The 21,261-nt window shown below is 42.1% G+C and overlaps 1 protein-coding gene and 1 long non-coding RNA gene across 3 annotated transcripts in view; one reads left to right on the top strand and one right to left on the bottom strand.

Moving 5' to 3' along the window:
* LOC112570621 (BTB/POZ domain-containing protein 7-like) overlaps positions 1 to 19,038 on the bottom strand; it is a 26,974-nt gene extending 7,936 nt beyond the window's left edge. The window contains exons 1-7 of the mRNA XM_025249155.1: positions 18,984 to 19,038; positions 16,508 to 17,701; positions 12,097 to 12,305; positions 11,498 to 11,573; positions 10,742 to 11,049; positions 8,991 to 9,168; positions 186 to 712 (exon numbers count right to left, since the gene is read on the bottom strand). Coding sequence (XP_025104940.1) covers positions 186 to 712; positions 8,991 to 9,168; positions 10,742 to 11,049; positions 11,498 to 11,573; positions 12,097 to 12,305; positions 16,508 to 17,645 — 2,436 coding nt within the window. The 5' untranslated portion in view covers positions 17,646 to 17,701; positions 18,984 to 19,038. The remainder of the gene's footprint in view (positions 1 to 185; positions 713 to 8,990; positions 9,169 to 10,741; positions 11,050 to 11,497; positions 11,574 to 12,096; positions 12,306 to 16,507; positions 17,702 to 18,983) is intronic.
* LOC112570624 lies at positions 18,794 to 21,261 on the top strand. Of its 2 annotated transcripts, none has more exons than XR_003100664.1 (3): positions 18,794 to 18,820; positions 19,341 to 19,533; positions 20,779 to 21,261. It is a non-coding gene; the product is annotated as an uncharacterized LOC112570624 (long non-coding RNA). The 2 variants fall into 2 exon arrangements; XR_003100663.1 differs by lacking the exon at positions 18,794 to 18,820 and adding an exon at positions 19,165 to 19,179.

Raw genomic sequence — 21,261 nt, 5'->3', positions numbered from 1 at the left:
GAGGCAAAGGCCTGACTGGCTTTCGCCAGTCGGGCTCGAATCTCCACCTCCGCATCCCCAGTGTTTGACATTTTGGACCCAAAATTAATCATAACAAAGCATTCATAATAACTAACCAATCATCATCAAAGCATTCTGCATAATGACAGATCGATCATGATAAAGCATTCTGCCTTATGACTGACCTCTAGTGGGCTATATGAGGTTGATGGTGACAGTGAAGGTGGACTATGCTTGCTGTGGTGAGAGGGTGACATGTGTATCATCAAATCCAGATGCATTGGTGCAGGTAAGGAATGAGCACCATTCAAGGCACTGGTGCTGGCACTGGTGCTGGCGTTGCCTAGACTGTCCACACCATCAACTGCTGTATTCTTCTTGCAGTCTAAGCCATGGTGACTGAAAGGCCGTGGAAGGTGCGAGGAGGAGAGCGGATGTCGACGACCATGAAGATTGAGGTGAGTATGGGTCAGGTGATGCAAGTGATGACGATTGCCAGAGTGGAGGGCTGAGGGATAGTAAAAGTGAGCATTGTGCAGAACCTCAGTGGCTGTATCAGGAAGTCCCACTTCCCGCACCACCCGCAACTGCAGTTGATGTCGGGCTGCCCTTCTGTCCATAGTAGGTAGCAGCAGAGCACGCTGCGCTACTGCTGACTGCTCTAACTCATGCTCACGTTGGATCATTAAAGCAAATGTCCCCCTGTCTGGTACTGCAACATTTACATAACCATCACTGATAAAAGTATGCATCATATCACTGCAAAATTTACACAGCCATTGTAATAAGTATACACACTCCTGTTCCTGCATGCAAACAACAAAGGACAAACAACACTTTGACGAGTCCTAGCAGACAAAGGAGAAGGAAAGTGAAGATGGTTGACCTTCAGTTGTAATCTCTCTCTGGATGATGAAGACAGACATTCAACACTGGTCAGAAAAATGAAGGTGAGAAATAAGTACATTCAGGAGATGCGCAAAGATGATGACGACACAGCTCATCTTCTGGATGGTAGAAAAAAGAATGTAATCCTGCTATTTACAGATGGTTATTCGCCAGTTATTTTCACAGTTCAATATGCCCAACTGCCTCTCTATGATGTCTATTTTTCTTGAAAATGACACTGTCTGAATGACCCAAACACTCAAAGCCTAGAGATGCAAGACACAATTTATACATGAAACAATATATAATTATTATGTCTGTGTGTTTTTCTTTCTTTATTTTATATATATATTTTTTTTGGTAAAGCACTTTGAGCTTGCCTCTGATGATGGTGTAAAGTGCTATATAAATTAACTTTATTATTATTATTTTCCGATGCAATCCAGTACTACTGGCAGGCGGCTGCTGAAGTAAGCTGATGTCAGCTGTGTAATGTATATAGCCCAGTCAGAAAGGTTGAGCATTTAAAATATTTCAGACTTTGTGGGATACAGTTTAAGCTACTGTTACATAAAATTGTTTTTATTTTATCCATTTAGGTACAAATAGAACACCAATGCCCTGAAAGTGCATAAATACCGTGGACAGCCTTTGCTATTTCTGTGGGGAAGTGACACTTGCCAACCAGAAGAAAAGTATGACTCCTCAAGTGAAGAAGGCAAATCATCTTTATTTTGGATGCAAGATTGGTGACCATGACAAGCCTTGGGCCCCACATACATGTATATGCTGTGCTACATGTGTAATACAGCTTTCACAGTGGTTGAATGGCAAAAGACCATCAGTGCTGTTTGCAGTCCCCGTGGTGTGGTGAGCGCCGAGCAGTCACACGTACGACTGTTACTTCTGCTTAGTTCTTCCTCGTTCCGGTGCACAGGGGAGGGGCGGGGGAGATAACAAAGCAAAGGAAGTCGAGAATGGTCTACCCCAAAAATTCCCTCTGCATTGAGACCTGTTCCACATGGTGAGGGACTTCCTATTCCAGAACCTCCAGCAGAGTATTCTCTTGATTCAGCTGATGAGGACGAGGGTGAGCCGACCTGTTCTCCTGGTCAGTCAGTATGCAGTGGCCCAGATTTTCAGCGCGATGCATCATCAACCCCAATATAGAATAACACAGGAATAACTAAATGACTTGGTTCATGATTTGAACGTATCCAAGAACAAGGCAGATTTGCTAGGTTCAAGACTCCAATAATGGAATCTGCTGGCAGGTCATATTTATTTCATATTGCAAGTACCACCAGCAGTTGAGTCTTTCTTCAGAAAGGAAGGTAATGTGGTATTCTGTTCCGATATTGAGGGCCTCGTGAATGCCTTAGGAATCACTCATGACCCACAAGAATGGAGACTATTTGTAGACTCTGAAACTGAGTCTCAAGGTTGAGCTTTTGCACAATGGAAACTGTCTTCCATCTATTCCAGTTGTGAATGCCGTCCGCATGAAAGAGACGCACAATAGCTTAAAGCAGTCACTGAATTCCATTGAGTATAATAAGTATAGCTGTCACCTCTATGGTGATTTGAAGATCTATCTATCTATCTATTCCTCTTTGTGCATCAGGTTGCACATAAGGCCTCAACCAGAGTCCGCCACCGATGTCGATCGGCTGAAACACGCTCTAGGTGACCCCATGTCCAGCCCTTTCCTTTCATCTCCCTTTCCACTGTTCTTCTCCAAGTTTCCTTTGGGCGGCCTTGTTTTCTTCGGCCGTCTGGAGTCCATCGTAGGGCGACTCTGGAAAGGTCTGCTGTCTGCTGGCGGAGCACATGTCCAATCCATCGCCAACGCCTTCGTTGAACCTGCGTGGTGATGGACTCGGTTTCACTTCTTCGGTGGAGTTCTTCGTTGGTGATGGTGTTTGGCCAAAAGATGTTAAGTATGCGCCTGAGGCATCTGTTTTGGAAGACGTCAAGCTTGTTACTGATGGTTTTGGTCATCTTCCAAGATTCTGATCCGTAAAGGAGGGTGCTGATCACATTTGACTTGAAGATTCTCAGCTTGATCTTCTGGCTGATGTTTTTTGCCTTCCATGTGCTCCTGAGTGAGGCAAAGGCCTGACTGGCTTTCGCCAGTCGGGCTCGAATCTCCACCTCCGCATCCCCAGTGTTTGACATTTTGGACCCAAGATAGGTGAAACTGTCAACTTCCTCAATCTCTTCTCCATTTAGTTTGATGCTGTTTTGGACTCTGGCGTTCACTCTCATACTGTTAGTCTTTTTTGTGCTGACCTTCAAGCCAAGGTTTCCAGCTGTTTCTGAGAAGGCCTTTGTTTTTTCCTGCATGTCTTGGTGGCGGTGTGACAGCAGGGCAATGTCATCAGCAAAGTCCAAGTCTTCCAGTGCTGTTGTTGCTGTCATAGTCATGGTCCATCTGAGCCCTCTCCTCTCGCTGTCGGTGGAAGTCTTCATGATCCAGTCCATGGCCAGGATGAAGAGGAACGGCGACAGAATGCAGCCCTGCTTCACCCCGGTACTGACGTTGAAGGGTCTGTGAGCTCCGTGTCACAGACAACCTGGGATTTGAAATCGCTGTACAGCATTGCAATGACCTGAACGAGTTTTGCAGGGACTCCGTAATGCCTCAGGATCTTCCATAAGGACTCGCGGTGGATGCTGTCAAAAGCCTTCTCCAGGTCGATGAAATTGATGTACAGTGGTGTGTTCCATTCGTTGCTCTGCTCCAGAATCTGTCGCAGAATGAAGATGTGTTCGGAGCAGGATCGCCCAGGGCGAAATCCTGCTTGCTGTGGTCGGAGGTCTTTCTCAAGAGTTGCCGTCAGTCTTGACAAAACAATCTTGCTGAAGACCTTGCTGGTGAGGGAAAGAAGTGTTATGCCCCTCCAATTATTGCAGTCTCCAAGATCTCCTTTCTTGGGTAACTTGAAGATGAGCCCTGTCTTCCACGCAACAGGGACCTGCCCTGATTCCCAAATTTGCCTGAAGATTTCAGTCAGCTTGGGAGCTGTCACATTCACGTCTGCTTTCAACATCTCTGCTGTTATTCCATCTGCCCCTGGTGCTTTGCCGCTCTTCATTGTCTTGACTGCTGCTGTCACTTCTTCCAGGCTTGGTGGTTCTGTGCAGATGTCAAGGTCTATAGCTGCTGGCTGGATGTCTGCAAGCTGAGGGGGATCTGGTCTGTTCAGAACTGACTCAAAATGCTCCCTCCAGCGCTGTAGTTTTCCTGCCTCTCCCTCGACGACATTACCGTTCACGTCTTTCACTGGCACATCACTGTTCTTAAACCCGTTGTTTAGCTGTTTGTTTATCTTGTACAGTGTCTTCAGGTCATTTTTACTTGCTGCATTTTCTGCTTCATCTGCCAGTTTCTCTATGTGATATCTTTTGTCGGTTCTTGTCATCCTCTTTACCTCTTTGTTCAGTTTTGCATATCTTTGTCTGTGTTGTTCCTTCAGGCGTTCAGATCTCGTGCTGTTGATTCTTTGTTTGGCTGACTTTCTCTCTTCTATCTTCTTCCATGTCTCTTCTCTGATCCACTGTTCTTCTTTTTTCCGTTGGAAGCCCAGTATTTTCTCTCCTGATTCCTGTAAGACTCGATTGAAGTCGTCTAAGGTCATCTCTTGTTGGTCTCCTAGTGCCTGGAACCTGTTCTTTACTTCCATAGCAAAGGCCCTTTCGGTGGCTGGATTTTTTAGTTTGCCAGAGTCCACTCTCTGCTGACGTGCCTGTTTTCCTCGTGATCGACGCAGCTTCAGAGAAACTGTGGCTATCACAAGAGTGTGGTCACTGGCAATGTCTGCTCCTCTGTAGGCTCTAACATCTTGAAGTGAGCTCCTCCATTTTCGGTTGATGATGACATGGTCTATCTGGTTCTTTGTGATCCCATCTGGTGATGTCCATGTTGCCTTGTGGATGTCTTTGTGTGGGAAGAGTGTGCCTCCAATCAGTAGGTTGTTTTCTTCACAAAAGTCTGCCAGTCTCTTCTCCGTTGTCATTGATGCTTCCGATTCCATGTTTGCCCATGACATGCTCCCTGCAGGTGTTGTCACTTCCCACCTTGGCATTGAGATCGCGATGATGAGCAACATGTCGTGGGCTGGAACGCTTTCTGAGGCTGTCTGGAGCTGATCGTAAAAAGCATCCTTGTCTTCTGCCTCAGAGTCATTTGTTGGTGCATAGCAGGCTAGCACTGTCAGCTTGGTGTACTTGGAATGGAATCTTGCTCTCAAAAGCCTGGGTCCATAAGGCTTCCATTCCAGCAGTGCCTTTTCCGTTTCTTGTTGAGGAGTAGAGCTACTCCTTCAGAGTGCTGAGCGTCTGATCTTCCTGAGAACAAGATGGTATGTCCTGACGCTAGTCTCCTCTTTCCCGTGCCGGTCCATCTGACCTCACTGACTCCCAGGATGTCCAAGTTGTAGTTGTCAAACTCCTTGACTAATTGGAGCATCCTGCAGTCTGGTACAAGGTCTGGACGTTCCAGCACCCCACCTCAACTTCTGCCTCGGCTTCAGTAAATCCGCTGTCGGGCGCCAGCTCCCTTTCGGGTTTGGCTGTCGTCCGTCATTAGTCCAGTCTCCTGGTGTGCTTCATTACCTTCGCCATCTGTGACGAGTTCTCTGGTTTTAGTTTCTGTAACAGGATTGTTTTTACATGGTGGGGTTGTTAGCCCTACCACAACCTATTTTACCTCTAGGTGAGGTGTCCACCTTAGTCGCCTCTTACGACATGCCTGGCTGGATGGCAGGGACCCTATTCTTGCAATGCTTGCTAGGCAAGCATACCCCGGGGTCCCACAGGGAGATTTGAAGATAGTTGCCCTTTAAACGGGACTGCAGCAGAAGAAATACATGTTTCTTGTATGAGTGGAATAGCCAAGCAAGGGAACTGCACTACTTAAGGAAAGAATGGACTTGCAGACAAAATGTAGCAGTTGGAGAGAAGAATATCCAGCACCCAGCTCTGGTCAAGGCTCACAAAATCCTGCTACCACCCCTTCACATCAAACTAGGTTTAATGAAGAACTTCGTGAAGGCCATGGACTGAACTTTGCCAGCTTTTCAATGCTTGCAGGGTGATGCGAAACAAAGCGTGGAATGCTTCCTGCCTAAAAAAAAAGTGGGGGCGCGACTCTCGTCGATACGACCCTGTTGAGAGAGCTCTGACTTTTTGTTTGCTTTCTCATATTTGGAGGTTTTTTTTCTGCATAACAACTAGTGGTGTAGGACTGTAGGGATAGATGGTTTTGCCCTGTGTACATTTTGGGAGTCCTGTGTGCTGCTCCTCGCTGCTTCAACGAGTTTTGTATTTTCCACGCTACATCACGCCGAACATCATGGCGGATAACTGCCACTTTTCGCGTGAGTATTTTATTTCTCTTCAACCCAGCGTTTGCGTTCCACCACCTGATTTCCCACGCATCGACTGGACCGAGCACATCAGGACACCCAGCGGTGAGGAACGTGATCACACCAGGAACTACACGGGAAGGAAGACAACGAAGAAAAAGCGAGGATCTAGAGGAGGGATCAGTCGTCTCCCGCTGCCGCTGATTACCTTAACAACGCCCGCTCCATTGATAACACAATGACAGAACTCGCTACGCTGGTGAAATGCCACCGCGAATATCGCTGTAGCAGCCTCATTTGTGTTACAGTGACATGGCTTAGTAGCAAGAAAACTGACTTCCACCTCGAGGGTTTCACTACGATTAGGCATGACAGGAATAACGAAGATACTGAAAAAATAAAGGCGGAGGGCTGTGCATATTCGTAAACAACAACTGGGACACGGAGTTCACGATACGTGAAACAACTAGTACTGTGTCGTATGAAATCCTGACTGTGTCGTTTCGGCCCTTTTACTTGCAGTAGCCATATTGTCTTCTAGTAGAATAAACACGGTTGTCATCGAATCGACAGTGTCTTGTGTTGGTCGGCTGAGAGCTCGCAGCACGATACATGGTGTCAGAAGTGGGATTGTCATAATCACAGAGAATCAAGCAAGCTGCTGAATATGGCTCTGTTTAGAGCGCCAGAACAATTCAATTTTTCCCAGCCAAATTTGTGGCCTGAGTGGAAACAACGATTTCAGCGTTTCAGATGTGCATCAAAACTAGACAAAGACGATGAAGCAGTTCAGGTCAGTGCCTTGATCTACACTATGGGCAACGACGCAGAACGCATTCTCACGTCGTTTGGTCTGGATGCACGACAGCAGCAAGAATACGACACTGTTCTGGAAAAATTTGATGAGTACTTTGTGCCAAAACGCAATATCATCCATGAGCGTGCACGATTTCACGCCAGAAATCAGAAACCGGACGAAAGTATCGAAGAATACATTAGAGATTTATACGAGCTCGCTGCAAAGGCAGACGTAAGAGACAAAGATGAAGCTATTAGAGATCGCCTCGTGATATGCTCCCAAACAGCTGTACAAGAGAGAGGCAAAGAAATGTGACGTAATCTGTAACTGGATTTTTTTTTTACAGCTGTTAACCAGAGGTCAATTGCTATTGGCATGCATTTCCTGATGTACGCAAAAATTATTGCAGATTACAAAAAAAACAAACTCGAGCCAATTTAGCATTTTGATTGTCATATTCGTGATGAGCACATAAAAACTGATAAAGAGATGACTACTTTTTTCAGTAACATGACTCTAGTAAAAAAAAATGTGAGAGTTGCCGGACTTAAAATAAGATGAGTTTTCACTTGAAATCCCATTTTGTTCTGCGTATGGCTTTCTGTACATTGTATTTAGCCCACCTGAAGGTTGCATTGTTGCTGAACCTGTATGTAGCACTCTTGCGAGTGGCATTGAACCATGGCTTGTCATTGGCCCAGGACTTGGCAAGACATGTTGGAATGCACAGTTCCTCATAGAAAGTCCCCCACTACCAGCATGAGACAATCTGGTAGCTTGACTTCAATGTCATACACAGTTTTGGAAAGTGTTCTCAACTCTTGTCATGGCATAAGCTTTCTGGTGGATGTACATACCCACTAGTACAAGGGAGATAAACTCCCTCAGCGAGCAGAAAAGTCTGCAGCAGAGTTATAGTTTTGATGTCACTAGAGCTGTGCATTGACAGAACACTACAGTTCATACACCATCTATTATCTATGAGGGGGGGACCTACCACCTCGCTAATTCTTGCCAGAGAGTTTGGGCGACTGATCAGCACATGTAATGAGGAACCAGGTAGTTGAAAAGCAAAATTAGGTATCTCTGGGTTAAGCCATGATTCAGTGAAGCAGAACATTTGGCAGTCTCTGAAGTCATAATGAGATTTAAGTAAAAGCTCATCTTTCTTATGTACTAAAGATCATACAATCAAAAGAAACATGGCAGTCAGTGAAGGTCAGCTAGGGCAATTGCAAAAGTGAACCTGCAAGCTGGCGTACTTACCTCTCTTGCACTTAGATTTTTTTGTGGCTGACCAAATGGTGCAAACAGCAATCAGAGATGTACACCAGTGACATTAAAATCAGTGTAGAGATTATCACTGACACTGCATGCTCTTTGTGTAGAGGCTATTATATTATCACTGACACTGCATGCCTTTTGTTTCTGCGTAGGGGTCATGATTATTCTGTTACAACATGGACATGTCTTTGGTGTGTACATGTGTCTCTCTGGGATGGAAGGGTCAGTGCATAAGGGATTTTTAAGTTAGTATAACAATTAAAAATTTTCTAGATATATATTATAAAGTCCTGTGTGCCTGAGTTCGATTGGGGAACAGCAATATTTAAGTTCTCTGATGGATAATACATTAAAACTATGTCAACAATAACTGCTATACACATAAAATTAATGTAAAGCTATCTGCTTGCAACAGGACAAATACTGGTTTTTGCTTCAAATTGTTGTTTAAGTTTCACAGGCATTTGCCAGTAGTATGTCTTGTAGGATGTGCTCATTGATGAGAGAATCCACACGTTGCAGAATGTATTTTGCTGACATTAAGAATATGATAGGTCCCTTTAGTGAATGCTTTCTCCCAACATGCTGATGTGTACTGTTTATCACATTTATTCCCAAACACATTACTACCACTGCTAAGTGAAACTGACCAGGTATTGTTCCGGCGATGATGTCAACCGTGGAGACAGGTGACACTGCATAGGGTGCGGATGAGCAGTGTTGCTCATCCACCATATATAAGGTGTCTGGAATGGCTGAGATGTGCAGCATGCGCACACGGCAGGTCTCCTGCTCTTGTGATGATGACATCACGTCCTCCAGCACTGCCTACAGAAATAACACAGTCATTAATTTACATCTGTGATGACATCACATCCTCCAGCACTGCCTACAGACAATGCATCTCCCAAGAATAAGCTAATAGGAAGGGTTAGGGTTAGTAGTCATCACCTTACATCTGAGAAGAGCAAGCTGATAGAAAGAAATGTCCAGCTGCTGTTCAACTGTTTCTTTGCCAGTCCAAAATAATAATAATAAAAAACACACATCATCATAGGTCACTACCTACAGATCCAGAAGCCAAATCCATAATCTTGAGGCTTAAAGGATGAGCCCTACACCCTGTAATACATAACCAAGTAAACAGATGAGCCTAACATCCTGTAATGCATAACCAAGTACTGTAAATGCTAAAAAGGGTTATATTTACTCTCCCCGCCTCAAAAGACTAGTGGTGTGCAAAAACACAAATGCAGAAATTGTATGTAGATACATGGAGGTTGTCATAAAAAAACAGACATAAAGATTGTATGCAGATACATGGATATTATAACTAAAAACACATAGATTTTGTAAGTGGATACACTGAGGTTGTCATTAAAAAATGCAGACATAGAGACTGTATGTGGATACAATGAAGTCATTAAAAGTACAGAGTGTCGTGTACTGAATATTACCAAAAACAAACTGTAACCTACTAGTCCAAATCTCCTCACCCACATATATATAGATTTTGTATTGTTATGGTTAACTCAATGGCTGCGCAAGGCTTCTACTAGGTCACATTACCCTTTGCGCATGGAAATTGACCAATTTCAAAAAATCATAATAAAATAACTGTAAAAGTTAGAAAAACAATTGAAACTAATAATAAGAGATCGAACTGTGTGGAACAAAAATGTTTACATTTGAATCCTGCATAAACAGTCACTTATTAGGTAATCCAAAGCAAATTAAGTAGGTGTAATTGAATTTTCACGAAATTTTCGAATTTTCACCCGTGTTAAAAAATTATATCAGTTAAACTACAAAAAAGACAAACATATGTGATACGCCGTTTAAAAGAGCATTTTAAAAACATTTGCGTGGTGTTAATTTCAAGAATTATAGGCTCTGATTTCTTGTAGTAAGCTCACATCAAAGATAGTAACTTTTTAGATTTCACAACCTGATCGGAATGTCACACGTCACGAATTAAAGAAAATTTTTTACATGATATATACAAGCATAAAGTAAAAAACAATATCACATTTTATTAGAATATACATTAGAATTTAATATTACTCACTGATTTCTTCAGTACAAATCCACGTCAAATTGAGGGACCCAAAAGAATGACAATATGGCGCTCACGTGTAAACAAACTGTACAGTGGTAACAGAAAACACGAGGTAACACCTGATTGGTTGAATTTTTTCAGCCTTTAAAGGAAAGCAATCGTTGGAGGAACGAGTCCTAAAGGTTCCCGTGTTTTCTCCCTTGTGTATTCGTTCATTTACGAGTTGTGCGTGTCTTTAAAAAATACAACAATGCGCATACCACCGGTGGGCGACACGCAAGCCTAAGGAGCCGTTTGTGCGCCCACCGCTGTGCGCAGCGCCGCGAGTGGGTTAAGTCTCACCTTGGCTTCTTCATAGTAAGGAAGGAAAAGGCGTGGTTTTTGAAAAATGCCGCAGCTATGCAATGGAACCCATGCCCCGATTCGGTGACCTGGAGAATCATCACCAAGCATGTGGGTGGGGGGAGTGCTGATGAGGCCTCGTTTAATTACTCCTGCAAGGGCTTCATTGTTAAGGGGAAGAATGTGCTCCAGACGAATCAGAGGAAGCAGCTCAGAGATTATCTCCCTTAACTCTACATCATTTAGGTCTCGTTTTTTCACTCCTTTCTTGGCTACACTGTGAGCTGTGTGTGTCAGCAAATTGGGCTCTGGAAAAAAAAAGAAGAGAAATAAGATCCACATTACAGATAATATATATATCTTGAAGAAAAAAGACAAACCAACGATTAACGCTTCTGCCAAATACCATTTTTTGTGAAAACTTAAGCTCTGAAAATAAAACATACAGCAAACTCATCGACGAAGGGAAAGTGTTGGGAAAATTTCTTCTGTTTCCCATCACCCAACAAAGCTGACACAAGAGAGAAAGAAAAAAAGGAAGAAAATTAGAATGTTAATTACGGAATCTGTATTGGTCCTGCATGCATATGTCCACATATATAAGGCAAATGACAGTGGCAGGAAAAACAGTTGTAAATCATGTCTAAGAAGAGCAGTAGACACAGCAAGTTTACCTCGTTCTTCAATGTACCACATATGCAAGACAAAACAGTTCTAAGTCAAGTATAAGAGCAGCAGTGGACATAGCAAATTCACCTCGTTCTTCAATGCGCCGCACCAGCTGATGCTCCCCCCACTTTAACACTGCCGTCAGGACCTCTGACTCTCCTGCCTAATCGACAAGATTCGTGAACAGCATGTTAGACATCCTCCATATCCACATCAAAGATATCAAAAAATAATGAAGGCCCAGTCATCATATTTCTCTTCTAGACAATAGCACTTGATCCTGTATTTAACAACTCTTAAATCAGTCTTCTGAACTTTGATAAACTCAATTATGCTTGTTGTAACGTGGTCTAATCATGGTAAAGCTTCTTTGTATTATTATCTAGAGACTGATGCTTGTATTTTAGGCACACCTCATGATAGACTGAAAGGCTTATGTTACCCTATAACAACTTATAAATTTATCAACTGAGCTCCATAAAATACATGTGACCAACATTCTTCCAACTCAAAGAATGTTAGTACCCTATTATTGAAAACTGTTTATTTCAGTTAAAAAACCAACAAAAAAACCCCAACAATTTATATTGCATATATAGCATTCTTAATAAATCCTCCAGTTAGATTCGAAGTACTTGAAATCACAAACTCTTCACATGCGCAGCAACTGTCCTACATGTTCTGACCTGTAAGAAATCTGAAGCCAAGGCATCCTTGAGGTATTCTTTGGAAAGGTCATAAAGTACATTGGAGTGGGCCACTTGAAGGAACTCTTCCCTCAGGTAATGTTGTGCTTGTCGGGCTGCCCACTGAGAGCCATGTGCCTGCTGCCCCCAGCTTAGTATGCTGACCACATTGTCTGGACACAGGTTGTCCACAATCACATCCTCACAGCCTAAAGCCAACAACAAAAAAAAATGTTTTCTTTTTCAACGATTAAGATAAATTTAGGCTTCTGATGTGACCTTAGTCCGGAATATTTGTTAAAAAAATTGCTTAATATCAAACAGTAGAACTGTTCATTTCCATGGCAACGCTATAAACCTTTACTTTGGTTACTGGTTACTGATGCAGTAAAATTTAGAACCAAAGACTAACTGAATAATAAACTAGAATTTCTCAGCTGCAGCTTGGTATTTCTGTCCAAAAAGTCTTACAACCAAAACTGATACAAAAACTAGCAGCAACATGCTTTTTAGGTTAGTATTGACTGGATAAAGTGAACAAATAAATGTAGTAGAAGGAAGGGGGGAACCCAGGATTATTATGGCCAAGAATAATGTCCCTTTGTCTAACTAGCTTTAGGAGCAGACTGCTCTCTGCCTGTTTTTCTCATTCTTTGTCTTCTTCCTGTTGCTGCCAACGATTTTTGTTATGATGTCCATATTAATCATGTGTCTACTTGTCTTTGTTATCATCTGGCTGTGTATTAATACTTGCACTGAGTATTTTGAGTGGTATGGACTAGAAGGACTCTATATCTAACAAGACAAGAGTATTTCAAATACTTGTAGACTCCCCCTTGCCATGAGCATCTGCCAAGACACACGTTTTTCGAAAAGTTCAAATGTAGATTCCACCTCACCAGGACTGCCCAACCTCACTGTTATCTGTTTAATGCGATGCTGCAGTGTAATAGCATGCTTCTGTGCAGCCTCCTCTATTTCTGCTTTGTATTCCTGTCTTTTGTTGTCAGTCAGTCATCCCTTGACTGGCACCTGTCTTTTGGTGGAGCACATGGACAGACACAGCAACTGACAGGGCCGCCACTCTTGCTTATTGTGGGTGATAGTCAGCAGGTCCTGCACAGGATGACCACTCCAATCTTTGATACTCATAAGCTAGTTTTTCCTCTGGCCATCATGGCGTAGACTACCCTCCTAAGTGTCTTGAAGGATAGTCTTCGACAACGTGCCATGCTGGGTTACATGGCCAAAGAAAACCAGCTTACGTCACTTGACTGTCGAAAGTAGAGGTTACTAGTGTCCTGTGAGTATGGCCATATTGTTTTGTACAAAGTCATTGGTCCTTAGCTATGTTCTCTGTATGAGATCTGGAGCAACCTTCTCAGGCACTTGTTCTTGAATGCCTGGATTTTCCTTTTGGTGAGCAGAGTCCACGTGTCACATACTTATAGCAGGATCAGTAATACCAGGGATTTGTACAGCTTGTACTAGGTAGTGAACCTTATCGTGTGGTTATGCCAGATCCTATCTAGTCTAGCCATCTCCGCTGTTGCTGTTGCAATCCTGATGCTGGTATCTGGTGTGGAGCTGCCATCCTTGGAGAGGGTGGCTCTCAAGTACTTCAAGCTGCTGACCTCTTGGAGCTGTTGTACCCGCTCATAGATCTCTGCTTTGCCGCTGCCATTGACCATAACTTTGCTCTTTTTAGTGCTGTCTCCATTCTATATGCATTTGAACTGTCAGTCTGCTGGTGAGGTCTTGTAGTTCTTTGTTAACAGGTCTCTGTCATCTACAAAGCATAGGTTGCAGATTGGTCTTCCACCAATGGAAATGGAAGTACGATGGTCGTGAAGAGCTTTGAGCAAGGTGTTCTCAAGAAGATATTAGTTGTTCAGCAGTACTGTACTTGTTAAGCTGTTGCATGACTTGAACGAGGCCTTCTTCAATGTTGAATTTTTGAATCACATGTCATAGCCCCTCGTGCCACTCTGTCAAATGCTTTTTTAAAGTCAATAAAGTTGTGGTAAAGGTTCTGCTAATGCTGAAAATGTTTTTTTATAAGGATGCGACAGTTGATGATCTGCTCAACTGTGCTTCTAAGTGGTCTGAATCCAGTCTGTTCTGTTAACAGCTCTTCTGCAGTGGTTTTGTATGACCTTCAGCATGACTTTGCTTGAGTGGCTGGTAAGGCTTATGACTCTGTAGTTCTGGCACTGTTTTACTGTTTCCTTTTTTCGGAAGGCATATGATTAGTGACTGCATCTATTCTTTTAGGCCATTCTTTGCGGTCCCAGACTCTGCTGCACAGGACAGTGAGGGTCTTTGTAGTTTCTTCCACACCCTGCTTGAGCAGCTCAGCTGGCACATCAATGCCTGGCGACTTTCCTCCCTTCAGACTGTGTACAACTCTTTCGACCTCTTTCTCTCTCAAGTCTGGTTGTTGTGAAGGATGTTGGCATTGGTCTTCAGCTGGAAGATGTACAGGTCTTTGCAGTACTCATTCCAATGGTTGAGTACAACATTGTCTTCTGTGAGGTGGCCACTGGTGTCCTCGATGACTGAGGTCTTGTACTGATCTGTTAGTGAGGGTCCTTATTAGTTGGTAGGCCCTTTTTGCTGTCACCTCATGCCATTCCATCCTCTATTTCTTGGAATTGGTTCTCGATCCAGTTTTCCCTAGCTGCCTTGATCCCTTTCTTGATGGCACAGTTCACTTCTCTGTATTTAGTAGTATTTTGGGTTTGCTTTTCTTTTTTCTCTTTGTCATTTGTGATCCATGGCTGTTTCTTATTCCTGTGTCCCCCTAGGACCTCCTGGGTTGTTGACAGTAGCATGTCATTGATGTTTTCAGCAAGGGTGTCTACATCAGATTCCACCAGATTTCACCGTATTTTGTTGTAGTTCACGATAACGATTAACAAGTTTAAGATTCATTGTGAAAAGGGATATAACTTTCATCTACCAAAAACAAGTTTCACATCGTCGTCCTATGCTTCTTATAAACGAAAACAGAGTTGCTGTGGACGCTCGTAAGTTAGTCACTTGCTAGTCTGTAGCTACGCCTGCCCCCTGGTTGGACTAAAGTTACTCCCTAGCTCCGGACTAAAATTCGCTTAGTAGGGAACAATGCAACGGTCGTAAGTCGGGTGCTATACCCTTGCTCTATATATATATAGCGTCCAGACTAAGGCCTTACGCCGTAACAATGCAACTGGCTCCTGTCGAAGAATGAAAAGAGTGTGATCCTGATGCTAAACCAAAGATGGAATGATTTGAAACTGTCAAGCATAACAGTCCATTTATTTTTTTTCTTCCAAACACTTTCGCCCATTGACTTAAGATTCAAGGATATTCCGCAGGCAGCACATTGCGCAAAATGTTTATCTTCAGAGTCTTTCATCAACCAGTCTTTATATTTTTCTTCCTTTAGCCAGTTCTCCCGAATAGAACACTTCCCCGTAATTTTTTGAATCGCCAAGAAGACTAAGAAACGTGGTCATCCGTCAAGACTAAAATCTCACGACGTACGTTCTCGTCGCGAACGAGACTTGGCAGTCGTGTGATTAAAATAGCGGTAAGGCGAAGAATCGTCTGTATTTTGTGCCAAGTCGACTCCGAAAATAATTTGTGGATTAAGAAGAGGCATGAAAATAAATCTGTGGTAATGTTTTATCGATATAAGGACTTGTAAGGGTCACAGAGAAAATGTAAGGACCTGAGAAAATGAAGGTCACAGAGAAAATGTAGGATTTGTAAGGACCGCATAGCAAATATAAGGACATAGGCCTTGTAAGGACCTGTAAGGACCCTGCTAACCCTGTCATGGTTCTTCCTATGTCAGAGCCTAGTCCATGTCTTGGCCTTGTTGATGCTGGATTTTAAGTATCTCAGTAACAGGAAACAGTCAATTTGACTATGGACCAATCTGTCTGGTGAGTGCCCAGTAGCTGTCCTTGATTACTTGTGGGGATGTAAAGTGTTGGCTAAGGTGAGTTTCTGGCTCTGCACAAATTCTAGGAGTCTGATGCCCCTGTTGTTGGTTTCGCCAAGGCCAAATTTGCCCGCTGTTCCTGCCCACTGCTGGTAGGAGCGTAGGCTGATCTTGGCGTTCTGGTCACCAAGTACAATGAGGATGTCCTTTTTCAGAACTACCTTCACAGTCTTATTTAGTTGGTAAAACTCCTCCACTTCATTGTCTCCATGCGTGGAAGTTGGAGCGTATACTTTGACAATGGTCTTTTGTTAAATCTCTACAAAAGTTTCCTGATATGTGCTATTCATTTTAAATTTGCATTTAGAAGTTGTTTCTTAATTTGTAAGAAGGGCAATGAGTCTACAGTTAAGAAATGTGCTATATAGCTATTATTTTTAATTATTAGGTTAATATGGCTTGCAGTTGTGAGGGACTCACCTTGAGAGAGGACCTGGAAATCCAGGAACTGTCCAATCTGGAATACTTCCATAGCCTCGTCCACCACTGTCAAGTGACATCGACCCGTAGTCACCATGGCCTGAATCTCACTCAAACTGCATGTGCTGGTGGCACCACGCATTATGCTAGACATGTCTACCACATCCTGGTACAAAGTCGTCAACAATACACGAGCATATCGCCGTGGTATTACATTTTCATCTAACACAATACGAGATGGAGTTCTGAGCGCTCTCTCTGTAGCTTCCTCTCCTGATCTAGCACGTCGAATAATGAGGTTTCTGAAGAATGGTGATCTTGCTGCTAAAATGGCTTTGTGACAAGGAAATTCACACTTAGATGCCCGAGACACTACCTGAGAACTGCTCTCCCCTTGACTAACTGTCATATTGTCTGAGTGATCTTCACTGGCAAACACAAGTATAGCATCACTATACTCCCCACTCTCTAACAATGCCTTCAGATCATGCTCCAAGGCATTTGGTACACCAAACTCAGTAGCAAGTCGTGCCAAAATCTCACTGTTTTCTAGATGCAGGTCACTTGTATTTAGTTCATCTGTGTACAAGTAGCGAAGAAGGGTAGAAAAGAGGGTGAGATCAACACCCAGAGTCTTAAGCTTGACGTGCACCTGTGCTCCATACTCCGGATAGTGAGAAAGAAGGCTCTGGAAAAAAGGACTACGAGAGGCGAGGATAGCTCGATGGGCTGGGAAACAGGTTCCTTTATATAATAGGTCTATGTCTGTGCAAAGCTTGCAGTCATACAGAGTGGATAAGTCCTGTCTCAGACTGCGGGCTGTTGGCCGAGACAGATTGGCAGCCACTGCAAGTTCTTTCAAAGCTAATAATGCTTCATACTGCTGCACAAGCCCATGGACATAGCGAGCTGGCCATGAGGAAATCATTTCCCTGAGAGCTTTAGCATAGTCCAAAGAACGGCTATGCCTGCGAATCCTGATGAGTTTCTTACGCAAGGTGGTGAATTTTGAGGCCTTTTTCTTCTTTTCCCGCACTGCCAATTCAGAATCATAAACACCATTGCCCTGATAAAGCTGAGCAATGGTAGATCTTGTTACTGGCTGGGGACGATCTGGGAGAGATGCGTTGACTCCCATGTTTTGTTCTACCTCAGCTGAAGGAGGTCACTGGGTCATGGCACTGTTCTTCATGTCTTAAAAAAAAAAAAGTGACAAATGTCATTTGACAATTTGACACATGTACAAAATTTAACATATTTTCAACATCTTAGACAGTATCCCATGACCAACTGTAAAATGAACCAAATGTTTCTAATAGCATCTTTAAACCATCTGCTATGTAATAAGAAGTGCAAGATTTTCCATTTAAAGAATTTTGTCAAATCTTTTATTTTTATTGGCTGATACGAACATAACAACAAACGTCCAAGGGGAATTCCTTAACTAGGAAAATTCAGACTATGAATCATAAACTAACAAAAATAATTCATTAATGTAAATAGTCGTTCTAAGGATTTTAATGCCTTGAGTACTGCAGTTACCTTGATTGCAGAATAAAAATTTGTGTTTTGTTGCTACAACACTGTACTAACAAAGCTAAGACTATGAGTCATAAGGAGTCTCAGCAGTCAGCATCATTGCTTCTATATCATCAGCAGCCGTGAAAACATCAGCCAAAACTCCTATCGTATCTTTTGAGATAGCAGCAAGTTTGAGCACCAGAATAAACAGTTTAAAGGGTCTTAATTTCACCTATATCTTCCTCCATTATTTAGAAATGCCTCACTAAAAATTAGACTTATTTACTGTTTGTACCTACAGTTTGTTGTACAATTCTATTGTAGGAGGGTCTATGACGCCATGATACTTCTTGCAAACTGGATAAAGGGGAAAAAATTAGAGTTAAGGGTTGGAGTGTGCTTCCCGGTTTCATGGTGCATTTTATAGTGTTCATCACAAACTGTCAATGTGTATAAGGCACTCCTAAAGTTGTTCTCATATCATCTCTAATACATTACTATATCATTATATTAACTATATCCAAAATACAGCTCAAATATTAAATCTATGAAACATTCGTTAATGTAAATAGTCGTTCTATGCAACTTCACGCCTTGAGTAGTACAGTTATCTCGTTTGCAGAATAAAAATTCGCGTTTTGTTGCGACAACACTGTGCTAACAAAACAAATAATTTCGACACGATTTCAGATACTCCACTACTAGGACTATCATTGCCTGCTTTACCGTAAAGCTTTATAGTTATTACATAGCAAGAGTACGACCGCACGACTACGAGAAGTGCACTGCACTGTCAGTCACTAGAGGAGTATGATTACCGAGCTAGACAGATGACTTTGGAAATATTTTTTCAGCATTCTACAATAATATAAAAATAAAAAACTATTTAATTTAAAAAGAATTCAAAAGAGTAAAGAAAATAACGTGACGACTCTACAGTACTTCAATAACTCACTTATTCTTTTTCATCTATGGCTCTCAACCTCCATCTTGGTGTTAGAATGATTCCTATACGTGGACTAACCACGGATTGGATTGCTTTATGTTTATATAGTACTAAAATAAAATATTAAAATTTGTTCCATTTGTTTATTTATATTTCCTTGAGATTTCAAAATTCAGCATCAATGGACATAGATATGATCGAAAGAGTAAGTGAATTATAAAATCAAAATTCTACCTAAACCAGCATTTTTTGCTTTCGCGTCTTCAAGACATAAAAACATTGATGTTTCCTAAAATATAACATTTTTTATGCAAATAATAGCTATCCAATTTTAATATTTGTGTTACAATAAAAATTTCTCAAAAGTGAACGAAATAACTACCGGAAGTGTGGTGGTGTGGCGAGCGTGACTGAGCGAGACTGCTGTGACTTCTAAACTACCGCAATGTCTGCACCACTCCGGGGCGCTCTTTCTCGCTCTCTTCAAATAATGAAGACAACAATGCAGCAAAAAGCTACGGTCATATCTGGACCTCCGAAGAACAGAGTCTCCACAGCGGTAACGAAGACTTTTTTTCATTAATATGAACTGTCAGTGTTATTAAGCTGTCAAGGTCAACGCAGAACACACGCTAATGAAGTGTCTGAGTGATTTCATAAATGATTTTTGGTCACACATACTTGGAATAAAAAGGGAGCTAATTAGCTAAATAGGTGCACTGCACTGCTGCTTTTTTGTTTGATGTGTTGGTTTATTTGACATGTTAAGATATTGTGCTATAACTTGCAAGTAAACAGGCAAACATAGTCGAAGAATGCGGTGATCATTACATTATGATTTGTACGTTGGATGCGTGAATGTGAGATTTAATTTATTAACCATAGTATTTTTGGGGATAGCGGGGAGTACATGGGCTGGTTAACCGATAGTAGATTTAAAGGAAAAGACAAGCAAGTGTTATTTTTTAGTCTCATAAATAGTGCTGTCAGAAATGGTGTCCAGGCTTTAGATATTGTACCATAAAACTTGCCAGTGTATAGTGTAGAAAAACAATGAATTGGACAATACTGGCTGGCAGAGGATAAGATTACAATCAGTAACAGAGTTTCAATGTGGCAAGTGCATGCTTTGATGTGACAGTAGCTGTCAGACCAGCAGTCTCTGTGTGGGAAAAATAGATGAAGCTGTTGCAAAACCTCTCATTCACTGGCAGCGAGACCAGTTGTACTATAAGTAGAATTTTTACAGATCCTTACACACAAAGTTAGTGCCCTGTAAGCACTTTGCTTTCTCAAAGAAAGGATGGAAGTAAGACAAGACTGTGTCTTTCTACAGATTTTAGGCTTTCCCTGCTTCTTTCGCATTGTAAGCAATAAATTGCGGTTATGCTGAGCAATCAAGAAACCTTCGAGTTCCTCAAAGGCCAGCATTGCTTGATACTTAGGATCACTGCAAAAGTGCCAACAGTACCCTATCATCACTCAACAATTGTCAAATGAGGCCACCTAGCTTATTGTATTGTTTTCTTCCATGAAAGAAAATGCAAATATGGCATCTGAAAGATATGTTTCATAGGCCATAATTTTATTCTATCTTTTAAGCCCAGCTTAACAGTTCATGAGCCAGTCCCTTTAAGTGTGGAGATAACACCTTCAGAAACAGCTTTCATGGTCAAATATTTTAACTATGACTTGCCAATGTAACATTTTGCTTCAGATTATTTTGTGCAGAATTGTAAACCACATAATTCACAACACACTGTACAAACAATAATGATGATGCAAGAATAATGTTTGATTTCAGGAGAAAGCTGCTCTGGCAAGTTTTATGGTAGTCTCAGTTTGCTTTCCAGCAGGCTACATCCTAGCAAATCTGGACAGCTACCGCAAGGAGTGAAGTGTACATAAAATTGTCCATGGAGTGTGTTTGTGGTGACGACACTTGCCCAGGACTATTTTGTTTTCAGCATCCCGTTACTGGAATTGATGGATATCACCTTTTGAGCCATTTCAAAGAAATTCTGTAGTTTGTTGTGTAAATCACTCTGAGTAAATTGAAATTACATCTTGTGTTATATGACTTTCAGACATGTATTCTTAACATCTGTGAGTCATCATTGTGCTGTTCAAGAAATAATGATATGGTTGTTGTTATGGTTAGAAGACATCAAGAGATCCATACTCGCACATAGTGAAATTGAAGAGCTATGCAGGTTATCAGAACAAGCCAAAAGGTTGTAAGAAAATGAAATTTAGTTCACCTAAGATAAAATCTTTCACTAGCCAT

This window comes from Pomacea canaliculata, linkage group LG8 (genome assembly GCF_003073045.1).
Source record: "Pomacea canaliculata isolate SZHN2017 linkage group LG8, ASM307304v1, whole genome shotgun sequence".
In the NCBI taxonomy this organism is placed as follows: Eukaryota; Metazoa; Mollusca; class Gastropoda; order Architaenioglossa; family Ampullariidae; genus Pomacea; species Pomacea canaliculata.
The sequence above is the reverse complement of the archived record's forward strand: the minus strand, read 5'-3'. Positions and strand labels throughout refer to the sequence as shown.